General features: G+C 39.8%; 1 protein-coding gene across 1 annotated transcript in view; it reads right to left on the reverse strand.

The window, feature by feature from the left end:
* ARHGEF26 (Rho guanine nucleotide exchange factor 26) overlaps positions 1 to 17267 on the reverse strand; it is a 237484-nt gene that overhangs the window by 176405 nt on the left and 43812 nt on the right. Inside the window, exons 5-6 of the mRNA XM_075340721.1 lie at positions 6031 to 6087; positions 4330 to 4490 (exon numbers count right to left, since the gene is read on the reverse strand). Of these exons, the coding sequence (XP_075196836.1) occupies positions 4330 to 4490; positions 6031 to 6087 (218 nt within the window). The remainder of the gene's footprint in view (positions 1 to 4329; positions 4491 to 6030; positions 6088 to 17267) is intronic.

Genomic DNA, 17267 nt, shown 5'->3' on the forward strand with positions numbered 1-17267 from the left:
TGATGGACACGTGATTAGGAGGTGTTTCTTGGCAACTGATATGAAGTCATGTCTTTATGGTAGGTAACTGTGATGACGTAATCATAGACTCTACAGGAGGTGAGCTTGGGTCAATTCACCACTCACGCTTGTGTCTTATCCCTGATGAGGGTGCCAAAGTGGTGACACATTTTGGGTGGGACAATAGGGATGTATATTTTTTATTTCTTTTCTAATTGAGAATACTGTTGAGATAGTACGCCAGAGAACTACCTCCATGCTCAGGTCATGATATTCTACTTATAGGTTCTCCAAAGAACATTATCCTCGGGAGAGGTGTGTCAATGACTGTACCGGCCAGTGTGCATCAGCATTTCTTGTTTCTTAATCTAAGATTTGGCAGTGACCATTATAAAAATAAAAAATATTTGTAGCAAATTTGACATCACAGGATATAAACATATAAAATCAAGAGCTTAATATGAAGTAAACTTTCAGAAATCTGCATTGTCACTCACAAAAGCTAAAACCACAAACAAGAATTAGATAATCTAATCCTCTCTCTAATTAAACATCATCATCAAACAAGAGCTGTCAATCTACAGAGCCCAAGATCAATAAACTGATAGGAAACAGTGTTTATGGCCTAAGATATTTACAATGAGCTTTAAGAAATAATGTTCTGCCTGTCGGTGCCAAGTTTACATTGTACCTGTTATACTCATACCCAATAACTAAAGCCTAGATAAGGAAACACCAGAAAACTACAGTAAAAAGGTAGACTAGACATCCACATTCTCGATAGTAGGGACCAAATCACATTGGAGGGCGAATGTCACCAGGGTTTACCCATATATATTATACCCAGAGATTTCTAAAGTTCTATCCATTAGTCTAGTGCAGGGGTTCCCAATTCCAGTCCTCAAGGGCCACCAACAGTGCATGTTTTCTCTTAGTAATGAACAGGTGATAATTTAATCACCTGCACAGGTGATGATTGCAATACCCATGCAATGCTAAGGAAATCCTGAAAACATGCACTATTGGTGGCCCTTGAGGACTGGAGCTGGGGAACCCTGGTTTAGTGCAACGCCACATACATGATAAAAGGAAAGGGGTTCAAGTGTCTGCTGGGTGTACCAGGCCTATTCAGTTGGCTGAAAAGTCAGTAGGAGATTTGGATGGTCCTAATATGTCCAACAGACATTTCATAGCCCCTTAGTATAAGGAGGACATTTTTCTTCAGATTAGGTAATGGAAACATTTAATGGGAGTGAAGCCTTATGAGAAGTTCCTTTTAATTTTTTTTTTAAGTTTTAAACACATTGGAAAAAACGGAATTTTGTGTACTCGCCGTAAAATAGTTTTCTCTTAGCCATCATTGGGGGACACGGGGGGGTAAAAAAAAAAAACAAAAAAAAAACGGCGGGAAGGGGTACAAACAGCATTCTCCCTCCTCCAGCTCTTCAGAAGCCATGGTCCTGTGTCCCCCAATGAGGCGTCAGAGAAAAATGGATTCCAAACATTTCCATTCATGTGCATTTACATCTCAAACATTTCTGGTAAGTTCACAAGATCCACTAAGACCTACAGCTTTTTTGAGAACGGGACCCTACTGGGGGCACCACTATTAGCGATGAGGAGGACGCACTTAAGTAGCTCATTTTCTATGGTTCTTATTAAATATTTCCAAAGGCGCTTGTTTAGCAAAGTTATAAGCTTCTGGAGAAATTTATTGAGAGCCTCTCCACTGACAGCGACACACAGACTTGCCCATGTTTTCAAGATAAATGGGTCCAGTAATGAGACCAACATCTATGACATATCCAATGGATATGTCATCAATGTGCCAGATAGAAATAGCCATTTTAGCCATTATTTTAGTAAATAACACATGTTATGCATAAGCCCTACGCTAAATTAGAGTACCCTTGCAGTTGCACACTTTGGCATACATTTGGTCCACAGAAAAGGAGGGGTACATTATGGATATATTACTCTACCACTTTTGTTTGACATATGGAGACTGTGTTGGCAGCCCAAGGCTAGGTTTACACAATTGTCTGAGATCTGCAAGATGCAATTACACAGAAATATTTTGCAGGGAAATTGCCTGTTGAAAAAAACCTGTTATGCCACATAATTATGTTTGTCGCTTTCTCCTTTCCACAAGTCTGTAAATTACAATTGGTGAAAGGATTGTAACTGTATTCCATAGATCGGGTCATTTGAAGACACGGATGACATTGCAAACAATGCTAATTTTTCGATATCTGGTGATTTTTTTTTTAGTGATCTTCCTCTCTACTGTCCATGTGTGACCAAGTCGTCATTCTAATGTTACATTATTAACACTTCATCCTGGCTTTAAAATATCTGCCCCATTAAGAAATCATATGCACAACGCAATGTAACTTCACAACAAAATAGACATTTGGATATTCGAATCAACATGAACATCTCATGACAGACCTCATCATCTGTAGGGTCTCATAAGCCAAAATACCCACAGATCTTTTTTGGAAAAATAGAATTATATTCTCGTCTCAAAGGAAATCTTTATAATTCTAAAAACTTGCTTTAAAAGCAAATGTTATACTTTCAGCACTGAAAAGTGGCCTCTTTGATCTTTCAATTTATCAATCTTCAAGAACAAGTCATCTTTCATGTCAAATCTGCTCTACTGTAGAAAGTGGAGCTCGGCCCTGAACTTGACAAAGAATTCTCATTTTGAAGAGAGGTCAGAGTTCTTCAACAATCTGTTCTGAAAATGGATATATGGTACAGGAGGGAACGCTGCAGGCACATTGCACCATTGTAGAATACCAGACACAATGCAATTAGGCTCTGTCCCTACTTGTAGAAAGGTGTTTCAAATAAAATTCAGATAAACATCAACACTTCAGAGAATTATAGCAGAACCCCCCCAATCGCAACTCGTGCGCCTCAGTGATTTTTTGGCAACTGCGCAATAACCTTATTTTTTATCCTTCTTCGTTACGTATAGTTTAATTATTGCTTTTTTCCTATAATGAGAATGTGGATTACAAGCTCTATCTGCTTGTTTCCTCTACAATTATGTACAGACCTTTTGTATGACTGGTCGTTTGGCCAATCACTGGCCTCATACTTCTGGTTAGGCAAGAAGCAAAAGGATCCAAACAGCCAAAGTGAAGTAAATAAATACCAAGACGTCAGGACACAATTAAGCTGGGTTTACACACTGCAACATCGCAAAGGACATCGCTGTAACGTCACCGGTTTTGTGACGTAACAGCGACCTCCCTAAGTCTCTGGTGAGTCGCTGGTGAGCTGTCAAACAGGCAAACCTGGCCAACAACGCAACAGCGATCCGGACCTGCAGAGCGACCTAGCTGGTTGTTGGGGACGTTGATAAGCAGCTTTCTGAAAGGGAAGTTGCTAACAAAGTCGCTGCAAAGTCTTTCACACACTGAAACTTTGTAGCGATGCATGCTGCACAGCGGGAAACAAAGGACCTAGGAATGGTCCTGAACGATTTGTAGCGATCAGCAACTTCACAGCAGGGGCCAGGTCGCTGATGTGTTTCACACACTGCAACATCGCAAACGACATCGCTATTGCGTCACAAAACCGGTGACGTTACAGCGATGTCGTTTGAGATGTTGCAGTGTGTAAACCCAGCTTTAGAACTACTACTTGAAGGACCTTTTGTGAAAAGTTATAAAGGGACTATAGTAAGAGTCAAGTTTCCACTGTTTAAAGTGGTTGTCCACAAAAGGGGAAGGATCATTAAAAACAAAAAAGGAACTGGCATTTACCAGTGAAGCCCCCACTGCTTCAGCATTACTGTACTAATGGTCTCCACCAGGACCAGTATGGATGAAGTCTCCACCATCAGTCACCTGACCCTGCAGCCAAACAATGGCCTCAGCCTTCAGGGTTGCCAACTGTCCAGAAATTCCAGGACAGTCTAATAATAAAGTCCTTTTTTGACCTGCCCGTCAAATTTTTTTTAGAGGTGTCCATGTTTTTTTTTTTAAACTGAAGAAACTTACTAATTATTTTGACAATTCTCATTTTACAGTTTACAGTAAATACAGTTGATGTCTCCATATTAGAAGTATGGGCTGTGGACACAGATCACCTATAGTCATAATGATGTTTTATAGATTTCGAATGTGCCCGTAAAAAATCTTGGCTGTCTTTTTTTTGTTTTTTTTTTAACCTGTCCAAAAAAAATTAATAAATAAATTTGGCAACCTTGTCAGCATTTGTGACTGGTCCAAACTTCTGGCGTCAAGATAGGTTTTATTGAAGGTGTGAGTTAGAACAGTTAGTGGCAAAGCAAATGTACAACACAACGCTTACTTTTTGCTGGCCTCGCATACATCTGTGATGTTGGAAAAGAGATGGTGGTTTTCAGTCTTGGTCATGGTAGAACCCAGTTGCTTAGAATTCTTGAACATTCGAATTAAAATCTCCAAACTGAGTAGGTATGAATGTTCAGAAGAGATCACTTCAAACATGGCCTGTGGGATGAGAACAAGATGAGGTTCTGATTTCATACAATACTAAGAAACATTCTACCAAAATCTTAATTAATTGGTCTAAGTGATCTTTTGTTGGCATTTTACTGCAATGCAACAAAGAAGAAATGAAGCTTGGCAGAAAGTTTAAAAAATAGTCAGCCTTTACATGCCTACAGCTTCCATGAAGGCCTATGTGCCTTCACAGTTCCAGACTACAATTAAAATCTGTCTGGTCTGATCCTGGTCAAGTATTATTCCACTCTGTGACATTTTCCCACTCACTATCGATTGATTAGCAAGAAAGATATAAGAAATGACTGTAGTATAAGACGACACACACATTTCGTTTGTAGTCGGAGCTGCAGTCAACACAAAACAGCACAAATGTATAGCTGGAAACCGAGAACATAGTGCTGTCCATACACATTAGGCTGGTTTCACACTACGTTTATTTAACATCCGTCCATAACGTTTTTTTAGCGGAAAAGCGGATCCAGTGCAAATGCGTTTTCATTTCAATGCATTTGCAATGGACTCGCGTTAACATGCGTTCCCCTGCGTTTGCGTGCGTTATAGTGAGGATCCAGCGACTTGCAGTTTTTTAACATGTTTCAAAAACGCTACTTGTAGCGTTTTTGAGCTGCGTCCAAATACTGCATGTCACCGGATCCTGACTAAACAGCACGCAAACGCAGGTGAACGCTGGCATGCTGATAGACAGGATCCTGCTTTTGTACTGAGCATGCCCAGAAAGTACTGAGCATGCCCAGAACCAGTCTCGCGTGATCTGTCTCTCTCTCCTCCTCCCTCACCCTCTCTCTCTCTGTCTTTCCCCCTTCCTCCCCTTCCTCTCTCTCCCACCTGAGAGCTGCGGACACTCGTAACCAAGGTAAATATCGCGTAACCACTTATCTGAGTTACCCGATGTTTACGTTGGTTACGTGTGCAGACAGCCCTGCTCCTAGCAGCTGCAGACACTCGTAACCAAGATAAATATCGGGTATCCAAGCCCGATGTTTACCTTGGTTACCAGCGTCTGCAGCTGTCAGAAGCCGGCTCCCAGTCTAGTTCCCCTCACTCCCGATCACATGACTCCAATGCCCACCCCTAAACATCCAGTGACAGGATCCTGCAAAATAACAGATGCGTTTGCATACGTTTTTTGCTGTAAAAGCAGGATCCGCTTTTGCAGCAAAAAAACGTTCCTGACGCATGTTAAATAAACGTAGTGTGAAACCAGCCTTAACAACTTTGTCAGGCTTCAGTGGCAATCTCATTTTCATAGGGCCTGCCTGGCTGTCCCCCAACAGCAGACTTTTGGGGGATATAATAATTAGGCACAATTAAAATATGATTATTTCAATTCCTTTTTGTGGAGAAAGGTTCTTGTGTTAGGCTGTCTTTCTCTGATGTCATCTCATAAATAGTCTGCCACACAAGCATTTAGCCATTATCTAATGTGTATAGCGGCCTATAAATTAAATACAGTAAAAAGGACCTTGAAGATATAAGGCGCTCTGAAATTGTATTGTATAAATACCTCTTGTCTTTTTCTTTCTTCTTGGCCAATACTTTGTGACAATCCATTCTTCCTCACCTGAAATAATAAGGTCAGCAATTTATCTTAATCTTCTATTACATGATATATAGTTCGCTATGACATTACTAATTTGTAAGACCAATATAACAGACAGAAACAGTGCTAACTAATTTAATTTTAAGAGCAGATGAAAGTCCATTCATTTCCATATTTAACTACTTTCATTAGTAAGCATTGACTATGAAATGGTTATTGGTTTATTCGTGCTGTACACTGCAACAATACAAATGTATGAGAGGCCAAACTGGGAGAACTGCTGATTAGTGATGAGCGAGCACTACCATGCTTGGGTGCTCAGTACTCAAATCAACCAGGTCAGACGGGCTTGACTCAAGCATCAAGTATAATGGAAGTCAATGGGAATCTCAAGCACTTTTTCCAGAAGCTCTTACGGAAAACCGCTTGAGTTTCCTAATGACATGAATTGTACTCTGTACTCGAGTCAAGCCAGTTTGAGCGTCCAACCTGCTCGTTACGAGTACCGTGGTATATGATAGTGTTCACTCATCACTACCGCTGATCTTTACTGGAAAAAAATAATCGAATATCCAAATTCAGATTAAACATATCGTTGATAAGAAAAAAAAACGCATTCATGATGGAATCAATCTCCTACAAAAAGTACAAATGATGAAAGTGAATGTTTCTTATTCTATATAGTAAGTTGGCACCCCTCCATAGGTTACGGGCTAACCTACTGATCACAGAGCCCGACCGCTAGGTCCTCCAGCGATACATATTATGGTCCTCTGGGAACCCGGGAACTAAGCTTTCTCCAGTTCATATTGAATGGAGCAGAGGTGCACATTCACAATGTCAGCTCCAATCATCATCTATGGGACTGTCAGTAAAAGATCCAGCAACACATACCAAAGAGGCATAACCTGATTTACAATAGAGTCTGTTTTGTCAGTGATACTGGTGGATTTATGTGCATTTTTACCTATCATGAACCAAGTAGTTGCATCAATCTTCCAGTTACAAGAAACATCATTATTGTAATAAAAAGAAGCTTTGTGAAGAGGAAAGTTGCATAAGAGCATCATAAATACAGCTAGTGTTCAAAACAATGCAGTAAAATGACAGCGGAGAAGCTACATAATGGGAATACAGTTTTTAATGCCAATTAAAGTTAGGTACAAACTGGTCTATCAGCAAGACATGGTAAATCATTACCAGCAGACGCTCCATCGTCATTTTCATACAATTAATAAGGCTGTATAACTATAAATAATAAACAATGTGATTAACAAACAGCACACTACAATCCTTAAGTTCAACAACTCATATCTGAATACTTTTCATTAAATCAGGCGTATGCGTTACAAACTGAAAAAGTTAGGCTATGTGCACACACTAAGTATTTGGTGCAGAAATTTGTCTTCTGGCAGAAAAATGCACCAAAAACACGCGTTTTTGGTGCGTTTTTGTATGAGTTTTTCATAATGAAGTCAACTGTTAATGATTGTTGTACGTATACCCTCTTTCACTTGTAAAGCGCCATGGAATAAATGGCGCTATAATAATAAATAATAATAATAATAATAATAAAAGGGGTGGAAGGGCTGAAAAACACAGGCAAAAACACATCAAGAATTGACATGCTGCAGATTATTTTCTGCACCAAATCTGCAAGCAAAAAATAAGCAACATGTGTACAACGCTTCAGAATTATCATTGAGTTTGCTGGCATAAGGATTTGGTATTTAGATGAAAAAAACTGTGCATGAACCTTAAAAGAGGTTGTCTACTGCTTTTACATTGAGAGACTATTCCTAGGATAGGTCATCAATGGCAGATTGGTGGGGTCTGACACCCGAAACCCCTGCCGGTCAGCTGTTCTCAGTACCTGCGGAAGCAGGCAGACGGAAATGCTCAGTTCCGGAGCGTGAACGGATACCAGCCATGTCTGGGTACTGAATATCCGCCACCCATTCAAATCAATAGGGGGCAGATGTGCAGTACCCAGCAGCTGCCACTATCAGAACATGGGGCAGCTCCAGAACAGAAAATTTCCGTCTGCCTGATGCTGCAAATAAAAGCTGATCAGCGTTGATGCCAGGTGTCAGACCTCGGCCAGTCAGACATTGTTGACCTATCCTAAGGATGGGTCATCAATGTAAGAGTAGTGGACAACCTCTTTGAACTTAAATAGCTGGTGACCTGATATTTTCAATGTTCAAACACAAACTTAATGGTCAGAAATGTTACGTCAAATGCAGCAAAGATGGGTTAGCATGTGTCTTATGGACCAGTACCAGCTCTGAGATGTACAGGGCTATAATATAGGAGCCTTGATACAAACTGTACACCTTATTAAATAGATCTCTTAGACAATACTGTTCATCTTTGTCATAATGGCTGCATATTAAAGTTGACTCATTTAGTAAAAATCTGTATTCTCCATGAAATAACAACCGTTGAGCTTTTTTTTCTAGAACTCTGCTTTGTGGGGTCCCTTGATTATTCCTCCTAGAAAAACGTGAATAACTGATAACGAGGTGTTAACAGTGAGTTCTCATATTGCCCAATTAGTGCAGTGGGGATACGCCCTTTAGAAAAGAGGATTGTTGACACCCAGTTGGCCATTTATTTAAACGTTAAGGAACAATAATAGTTGGTCTGCACAATTCAGAATTAGAATAAAAGAAGCTCTAGATCCATCATTTTAAAGGGGTTATCTGGTCTAAATCCATAAGTCTGCAGTCACTCTATATGTCAGTGAAACATCAGTTCCTACGCACTGTACGCTGTGAGGATTCACTGGTTTCAGAGACCGGAACGGCGGTCATGAGGCCTCGAATAAGTGATATGCAAATGGTCAGCCACATCCTGATTAGAGGGGCACGGCCTCGCTCAATGCAAGTGTATTGAGCGAGGCCGTGCCCCACCATTTGACTGCAGACTTATGCATTGAGACATGACAGCCCCTTTAAAGAGGACATGTCTTCTCCTCATATTAGAAGTCCAATAGGAGCTTGTAACAGGATTTCAATATAGATTTTAGACCTGATGAACTATCTAAACAGTATTTAATAATGTATGTGGTATGTACTGTGAAATCTGGTAACTGATCCACTTTCAAATGTATGTGACCATACTGTTCTTCAAATAGCATTAAGAAACATGGGTGTTCCTCTCCTAGAACTAATGAAGGCACAACATTGTAATATGCAATGACAGGTGCCAACAGGTCTGTATTGTAGAGCCTCAGGGACTTATGTGCCAACGTACAAACTCCATGCAGATGTCTCCGGTGCTTAGTCTAATGCAGTGATTCCCAACCTTACTTACATCAAGGGCCACATTCTGCTCAGAAAGAGGATTGCGAGCCACATCTAGACTCCTGCCCCGAGTAGCAACATCTAGCTTCTGCCTAGTGATGCACAGAGGCTCCATTTTCAGTATGACAGCCAAAGCTTCCACACAAAAATCCCACCAAGGCAGTACACTTTCATCCACAGGTTCCCACCTTACCCTCATTTTGTATTGTTGCATCAAGCACTCCCATCCGACTTTAAGCTCCACACTACCTGACTGTATCCTATGTCCAGCTTAACACTTAATTTATCTCTCCAACTGCAATGCCAGTATATTGGCATGTAGATCTGCTCTTCTGTGCGAGGCCACTCACAAAATTCACCATCTGGAAACCTTCTCTTCATAGCTAGTGTATAGACCAGGTGATAAAGCACCAAGTTGGAAGACACCCCCAAGTGACACAGATTGGGGATCATTGGTCTAACTGATAGGCTTTAACTCAAAATGTATAAGCCTTTATATCTTTAGGTACTAGACTCTACAATCTTGATAATGCTTTAACGTAGGACACCAATACATCACTACTACCCCAGAGGTAAATATACAGACATTCATTAATGGCAACACGTAATGTGACTAAAAGAAATAAAAAGGTGAACTACTGTCTGCATGCTCCAACACATCGCCTCTAAATTCCTTGTAAGTCACATAAGTAAATGGCATAAACCGGATAGTATCGCCTTTCAGCCTCAAGACCTTAAGATCCTCTCTAGGTGATTAAATTTAGATAGCTTGACAGTACTATCACTGGAAATTATATGTATGATATTTTCATTATTTTGAATAGCCGCTCAATGCCAATACCTTCCATATAGACCGGATATTAATAAAAAAAGATTGCTCACATTTATGCAATTGTGCAAGATCTCTGCAGTCTGGACATGCTATAGGAAAATTAATGAAAAACTGTATGAAGAAAAAAACAAAACAAAAAAACTGTTTTAGATGTTGTTCAATTCACCAGTACAGTATGGAATATTGCCCGTGAAATATAATGTACATTAGCTAGGGTAACTGCAAATTTATACCATAAAATACACACATATATATATATATACATACATATACATATACACACACATATATATACATATATATACACAGTGCCTACAAGTAGTATTCAACCCCCTGAAGATTTAGCAGGTTTACACATTCGGAAGTAACTTGGCATTGTGACATTTGGACTGTAGATCAGCCTGGAAGTGTGAAATGCACTGCAGCAAAAAAGAATATTTCTTTTTTTTTTTTTTTTTTTTTTTTTTTTTAAATTGTGAAAAGTTAATTCAGAGGGTCATTTATTATTCAACCCCTCAAACCACCAGAATTCTGTTTGGTTCCCCTAAAATATTAAGAAGTATTTCAGGCACAAAGAACAATGAGCTTCACATGTTTGGATTAATTATCTCTTTTTCCAGCCTTTTCTGACTAATTAAGACCCTCCCCAAACTTGTGAACAGCACTCATACTTGGTCAACATGGGAAAGACAAAAGGAGCATTCCAAGGCCATCAGAGACAAGATCGTGGAGGGTCACAAGGCTAGCAAGGGGTACAAAACGCTTTCCAAGGAGTTGGGCCTACCTGTCTCCACTGTTGGGAGCATCATCCGGAAGTGGAAGGCTTATGGAACTACTGTTAGCCTTCCACGGCCTGGACAGCCTTTGAAAGTTTCCACCCGTGCTGAGGCCAGGCTTGTCTGAAGAGTCAAGGCTAACCCAAGGACAACAAGGAAGGAGCTCCGGGAAGATCTCATGGCAGTGGGGACATTGGTTTCAGTCAATACCATAAGTAACGTACTCCACCGCAATGGTCTCCGTTCCAGACGAGCCCGTAAGGTCCCTTTACTTTCAAAGTGTCATGTCAAGGCTTGTCTACAGTTTGCTCATGATCACTTGGAGGACTCTGAGACAGACTGGTTCAAGGTTCTCTGGTCTGATGAGACCAAGATCGAGATCTTTGGTGCCAACCACACACGTGACGTTTGGAGACTGGATGGCACTGCATACGACCCCAAGAATACCATCCCTACAGTCAAGCATGGTGGTGGCAGCATCATGCTGTGGGGCTGTTTCTCAGCCAAGGGGCCTGGCCATCTGGTACGCATCCATGGGAAGATGGATAGCACAGCCTACCTGGAGATTTTGGCCAAGAACCTCCGCTCCTCCATCAAGGATCTTAAGATGGGTCGTCATTTCATCTTCCAACAAGACAACGACCCAAAGCACACAGCCAAGAAAACCAAGGCCTGGTTCAAGAGGGAAAAAAATCAAGGTGTTGCAGTGGCCTAGCCAGTCTCCTGACCTTAACCCAATTGAAAACTTGTGGAAGGAGCTCAAGATTAAAGTCCACATGAGACACCCAAAGAACCTAGATAACTTGGAGAAGATCTGCATGGAGGAGTGGGCCAAGATAACTCCAGAGACCTGTGCCGGCCTTATCAGGTCTTATAAAAGACGATTATTAGCTGTAATTGCAAACAAGGGTTATTCCACAAAATATTAAACCTAGGGGTTGAATAATAATTGACCCACACTTTTATGTTGAAAATTTAACTGAGCAACATAACTTGTTGGTTTGTAAGATTTATGCATCTGTTAATAAAAATCCTGCTCTTGTTTGAAGTTTGCAGGCTCTAACATGTTTGCATGTTATCAAACCTGCTGAATCTGCAGGGGGTTGAATACTACCTGTAGGCACTGTATATGTGTGTGTATGTATAATATATATATATATATATATATATATATATATATATATATATATATATATATATATATATATATATATATATATATATATATATATATACACATACATACATATACACACACACACACACACACACACACACACACACCAGGGTTATATTGATATGCAAGTGAGGCTGTAGAGCTATTTGTAGATCTGAAGCCTCTGTCACTCCAGCTCTATTAACCATCCAGCGCTGCCTCCTCAAATTCATTCAGAGTAACAGTACATTCGTTAGGCTACATGCACACGCTGTAGTTTTTTTCTGCACAAACTGCAACCAAAACTGCACCTTGTCAGATAGAGCCTGGAGATGTCAAAACAAACGCTTGTAATGTAGGTGCGTTTTCGATGCATTTTTTTATGCTTTTTTTGGTGCCAAAAAAAAGCACCAAAAACGCAAGAAGAACACATCAAATCACAAATCGAAAACGCACCAATTTGACAGCATTCATTTTTCCTTGCGTTTTCATGACAAATGTTGACAAAAACGCAAGAAAGAATGAACATGCTGCTTCTTTTTTGTCACAAACATTTGTCAAAAAGACGCTGACAAACTGCAATGTGCACAGCAAATGTGACTTCTCATAGACTTTGCTGGGAAGTCAAATGTCAGAAAGTTCTGACAACAAAACAGCACCAAAAAAGTGATAAAACACAACAAAAAACGCAGCGTGCGCATGTAGCCTAAGCCAGCCATTATAACCTCATTGATAGGATGCTGATACTGAAAAACTCAAAATGTTTTAAAACTTTTGTTTCCATTTCTTACAGAATTTGAATATTGTTAACATGTCTCTCCATGCAGTGATTTTCATAATTCTGCAGCTTGTGCTTATATAGGTCTTATAACATGATACACAATATATGTTGTAGATGTAATGTCTCGGACATTGACGGTAGAACTTTGGTAGATACAAAAAATATATATATATATTTTTTTTAATTTGAATAAAAGGACATAAACAAGTCAGCTTCTATGCAGCCTACAGTTATTATGCATCTCCTACTACCTTCATTTTATAGACAATTATCTTGTTATATCATGCATAAATTTAAACTGCAACTATTTAGCATATGATTAGTTCTGTAGATTCTTGTTATGTCACTGCATTGTTACGGTTTTGCTCCTAAAAATCCAAATCTATATTATTTTGTTAGTATTTTGTAAATCCACTTTTGTCTTTCTACACTGCCTGAATCCTTCTGGGCATGTTCTTGATCAAACTCAAGCAGGTCTTGACTGAAATCTCATCCCAAGTTTCTTCTACACGTTCCCAATATTGGTCCATACTGGTCGACTTACTTGTATGTACACAGATTGTTCTTCCGTTCTACCAACAAGTGTTCGTTTGGATTGAGGTGCAGGAACTGTGGCTGCCAATTTAGCACCTCTACATCATTGTCATTGATCCATTTCTTCACCAATCTCGACGTATCCTTCGGGTCATTGTCTTGCAGGAACACTATGTCATTCTTTTAATACCCATAGTACTCGAGTGTACGATGCATCTCGTTTTGTAGGATACTCACATATAGATCAGCATGAAGACCATCATCAATCCTGGTCAAGCATCCAATGCTTTTGGCTGAGAGGCAACCCCAATTCACTATATTTCCTCCACCGAACTTGACAGTTCCTTCAATTTCTCGATCCATTAGCCTCTTTTCCCCCTGGTTTCTTCTAGACCCATTTGCACCCATCAAAGTCTTTTGTCTCATCGCTCCAAATCACCTGTTTCCAATATTCTACTGTCCACTTTTTGTACTTTTTTCCAAATGCGAACCAATGCTTTTTATGATGTTATTGAATTTGAGGCTCCTTCCCACTTTTCTTGGGCACCATTCCATATTTGTGTAATGTGCATCGCATGGTGTTTGCATGGATGTCTGTGATCTCACTATTACGAAGCATATGAGCCAACTCCACTTCCAAATTTGTTGTGCCAAAACCAATAAACCTTGTGATGAGCCGACTTGTTGACTTCGATATTTTGCCTGTACGTTCTCCTCTTGGCTTTTGAATGGATGGCGGACTTAATTTCGTATTCTTCCCACTGCCATGGCACTCACATGATGCTGTTTGCAAATTGTCTTGGCCAAGAGCCCACTATTGATGAGCTGGATGCTGCGGTTTCTCTTTTCTTGTGATATCTTATTCATTGCTGCTCCTCAATTCGAACAAGTGACCTTTTGTTTGGGAATCAACCCAATAAAACATTGAGCTATTAGGGAATGTGAGAACAGGTTGCACTTTGTAGTATACAGGAAGAAACATTTTTTCCAAACATCAGGAGCAAAACATTAACAATGCAGTTACATGACAAAAATTTGCCTAACTAATCATATGCTAAATAATTGCAAGAAACATTTGATGAGATATCAAAGATGATTGTCCATAAAATGAAGGTAGTCTCACATTCCATTCGAAATTGTAGTGGATGGTGAGATATGGAACCTGAAAGTGAAATTTCAAAAAACATTGTTACCCTTTTGCTCGTCACTCTATTGTATATAACACTTACTATAGAAGATCATGTTGCAGATGTGGAGCCATACAGTAACTGTACTCTAATTAGTCTTGCATCTATGTGTGCATCACACAACCATTAAAGTAAACAATGAAGTATACAATTAAGCAGCGATCCAACATATTGTGAGGGATTAAAAAAAAAACCTAAATGAATTGATACAGAGTAGATCTAAAAAATTTTTAATTTGTCATTCTAAAATAAATAAATAAATTAATTATACAGATATAAATATATAGAGCCTCTGGGCAAAGGTATTTTGGCCTTCAGAAATATCTCCAAAAAGTCGGAGTGCAGGAAATACAACCTGTTGAGCTTCACACTACAGAGAAGTAATGTACTGTGAACCCTTTGGCTTCGCTGGTATACAAACTTGGGAAACACAAGACAAATAAACACGAGCTGTTTATAGATTCAAGCACGGAAGAAAAATCAATGAACATTTCAGTTCATTTCAGAAAATATTTTTTAGACATGGCAATCTTTGTACACAATATTTTCTGCAAAGGAAATCTGGTGAAAAATCTAAGGATACATTTCCATCAATGTAAGGAACGTTATGTTTTTTTGTTCCATTTTAGAACCAGACTAGTTGAATCCATGCAGAGAGTTTGGATCAGTCACATCACATTGGGGTTAATGTGATCCATCTGGTTTCTGTCATTTTATCAGTAGAAAGTATTGGTAAAAGTAAAGAATCTGTGGCACAGATGAGAACAGAGGCTACAAATGTGCAAGTGCGAAAACCACAATTAAAGACATCTTTATTTCAGCTTATTTTGCAAAAATAATTCTTGTAACAGTTTATTCTATATCACCGTAGCCATGCCATTTATACAGATTAAAGCACTTGTAAAGGCAACTATGAAACCTGAGAAACCATTCCAAGTAACCAATACAGAACATTGATACAATAACCTCCATGAACAGTAATTCAAACCCAGCGCAACTGTGGAGGCCGAGGAACACAAAGCAACGGGATTACTGTATACCGTATATGCAATTTGCATTCTGTTTCTTCTGCCGTTTCCTCAAGGCTTCTCCAGGCACCAGACATTTTCTTTGCATTAGTACTGAACATACATAAGATGCAAACTGGAACCTGGAGGTGTTCCAGAGTTTCCTCGCCTAATTAAGAGCAACCTGTCACTTACCAGAAGCATGATTTTTTTTCTTTTTTTTTTTTTTTTACCATTGTTTTCCAGAATCTGGCATTTTTTTTTTTATATTTGTTACTGGGCATATTAATTGCCAAGATGTGGCCTACTTTTACCTGTTTTTAATTCTATTTTTTTTTAGCTAAACAGGCATAATCCTCATCTCTTCTCTCTTTAGTCTTTATGACCACATCCACTCGGGTAAAAAGACCTGATTTATATTCAAGGAAAAGGGAGCAATGTCTCAGAAATATAGAAGGGCAGGAACAAGACCAATCTCGCCAGATTCAGGAGAAAAGTGGCATTTACACCGGGTAAAAAATACATATCTATGTAAAGGGACAATTACAGGGCTGTTCTCCCATTTGGGGGATGTGGAATAAAGACATTCAGTCAAAGCCAACAGAGAGCATCAGAATCGTGTTCTCTATACCCAGGGAACACCGCACGGTGGCTCAGTGGTTAGCACTCCAGTTTTGTAGCGCTGGGGTCCTGGGTTCAAATCCAACCAAGGACACCATCTGCAAGGAGTTTGTATGTCCACCCTGTGTTTGCGTGGGCTTCCTCCATGTATTACAGTTTCCTCCCACACTACAAAGACATACTGATAGGGGGTTTAGATTGTGAGCCCCAATGGGGACAGTGCTGCAGAATGTTGGTGCTATATAAGGAAAGCATAATACCAATTAACTAGAACGTCCCACTAGACTACTACATTATTAAAAATCTAATCTGCAGCCTAAAACTGTATATACTGGATAATAATAGAATTATAATGGTTTGGTCAACAATCTAAAGCCCATGGAGGGTGTCTAACCTTTGATCTCATGGGAGATAAATAATGCCACTGGTGAATTTATTGACAATGTTAAATGTGGGATCTATTTCTGCTATAAGCACAATAAGCTCTGATAGTGGGTCTCACTCTGCAACACTCACCCATGATTAGGCAGTCCAAGATTGCAGACAAATCCAGCGGCAATTTAATATATGCATAAAAGGTCTATAAACACACACATGCACCTTAGTGTGTTCTGTTTTAGTTTGTAACAAAAATACTATGACCATGTGAATGAGTACACGCTAAAGCATTTATATTTGTGGGCCAATAGAGGGGGACCTGACACCTAATTATTTACTAGAGGACACTGTGGCCTGCACTCACCAGCCAGGGGAAGTGGAGGTTGAGGGAGAATGATAGCAATGTCACCCACTCATCAGTGTAGTTGAGAAAGGTCCCCTACACTCAGAGTCTGCGCCCATATCGAAGCACTGTACAACAGTATACATTGTGATGTGGGCATTACCAATTGGGGGAGGGAGAAGGAATCCATCTCATCCAAAGTCATTCCACTGTGCCGTGCACTCAGCAGAGTGGAGGAGCCAACTTACTACACTGTGTCCTGCACTCAGCAGAGTGGA

The sequence above is a fragment of the Anomaloglossus baeobatrachus genome, chromosome 3, assembly GCF_048569485.1.
Source record: "Anomaloglossus baeobatrachus isolate aAnoBae1 chromosome 3, aAnoBae1.hap1, whole genome shotgun sequence".
NCBI classification, from domain to species: domain Eukaryota; kingdom Metazoa; phylum Chordata; class Amphibia; order Anura; family Aromobatidae; genus Anomaloglossus; species Anomaloglossus baeobatrachus.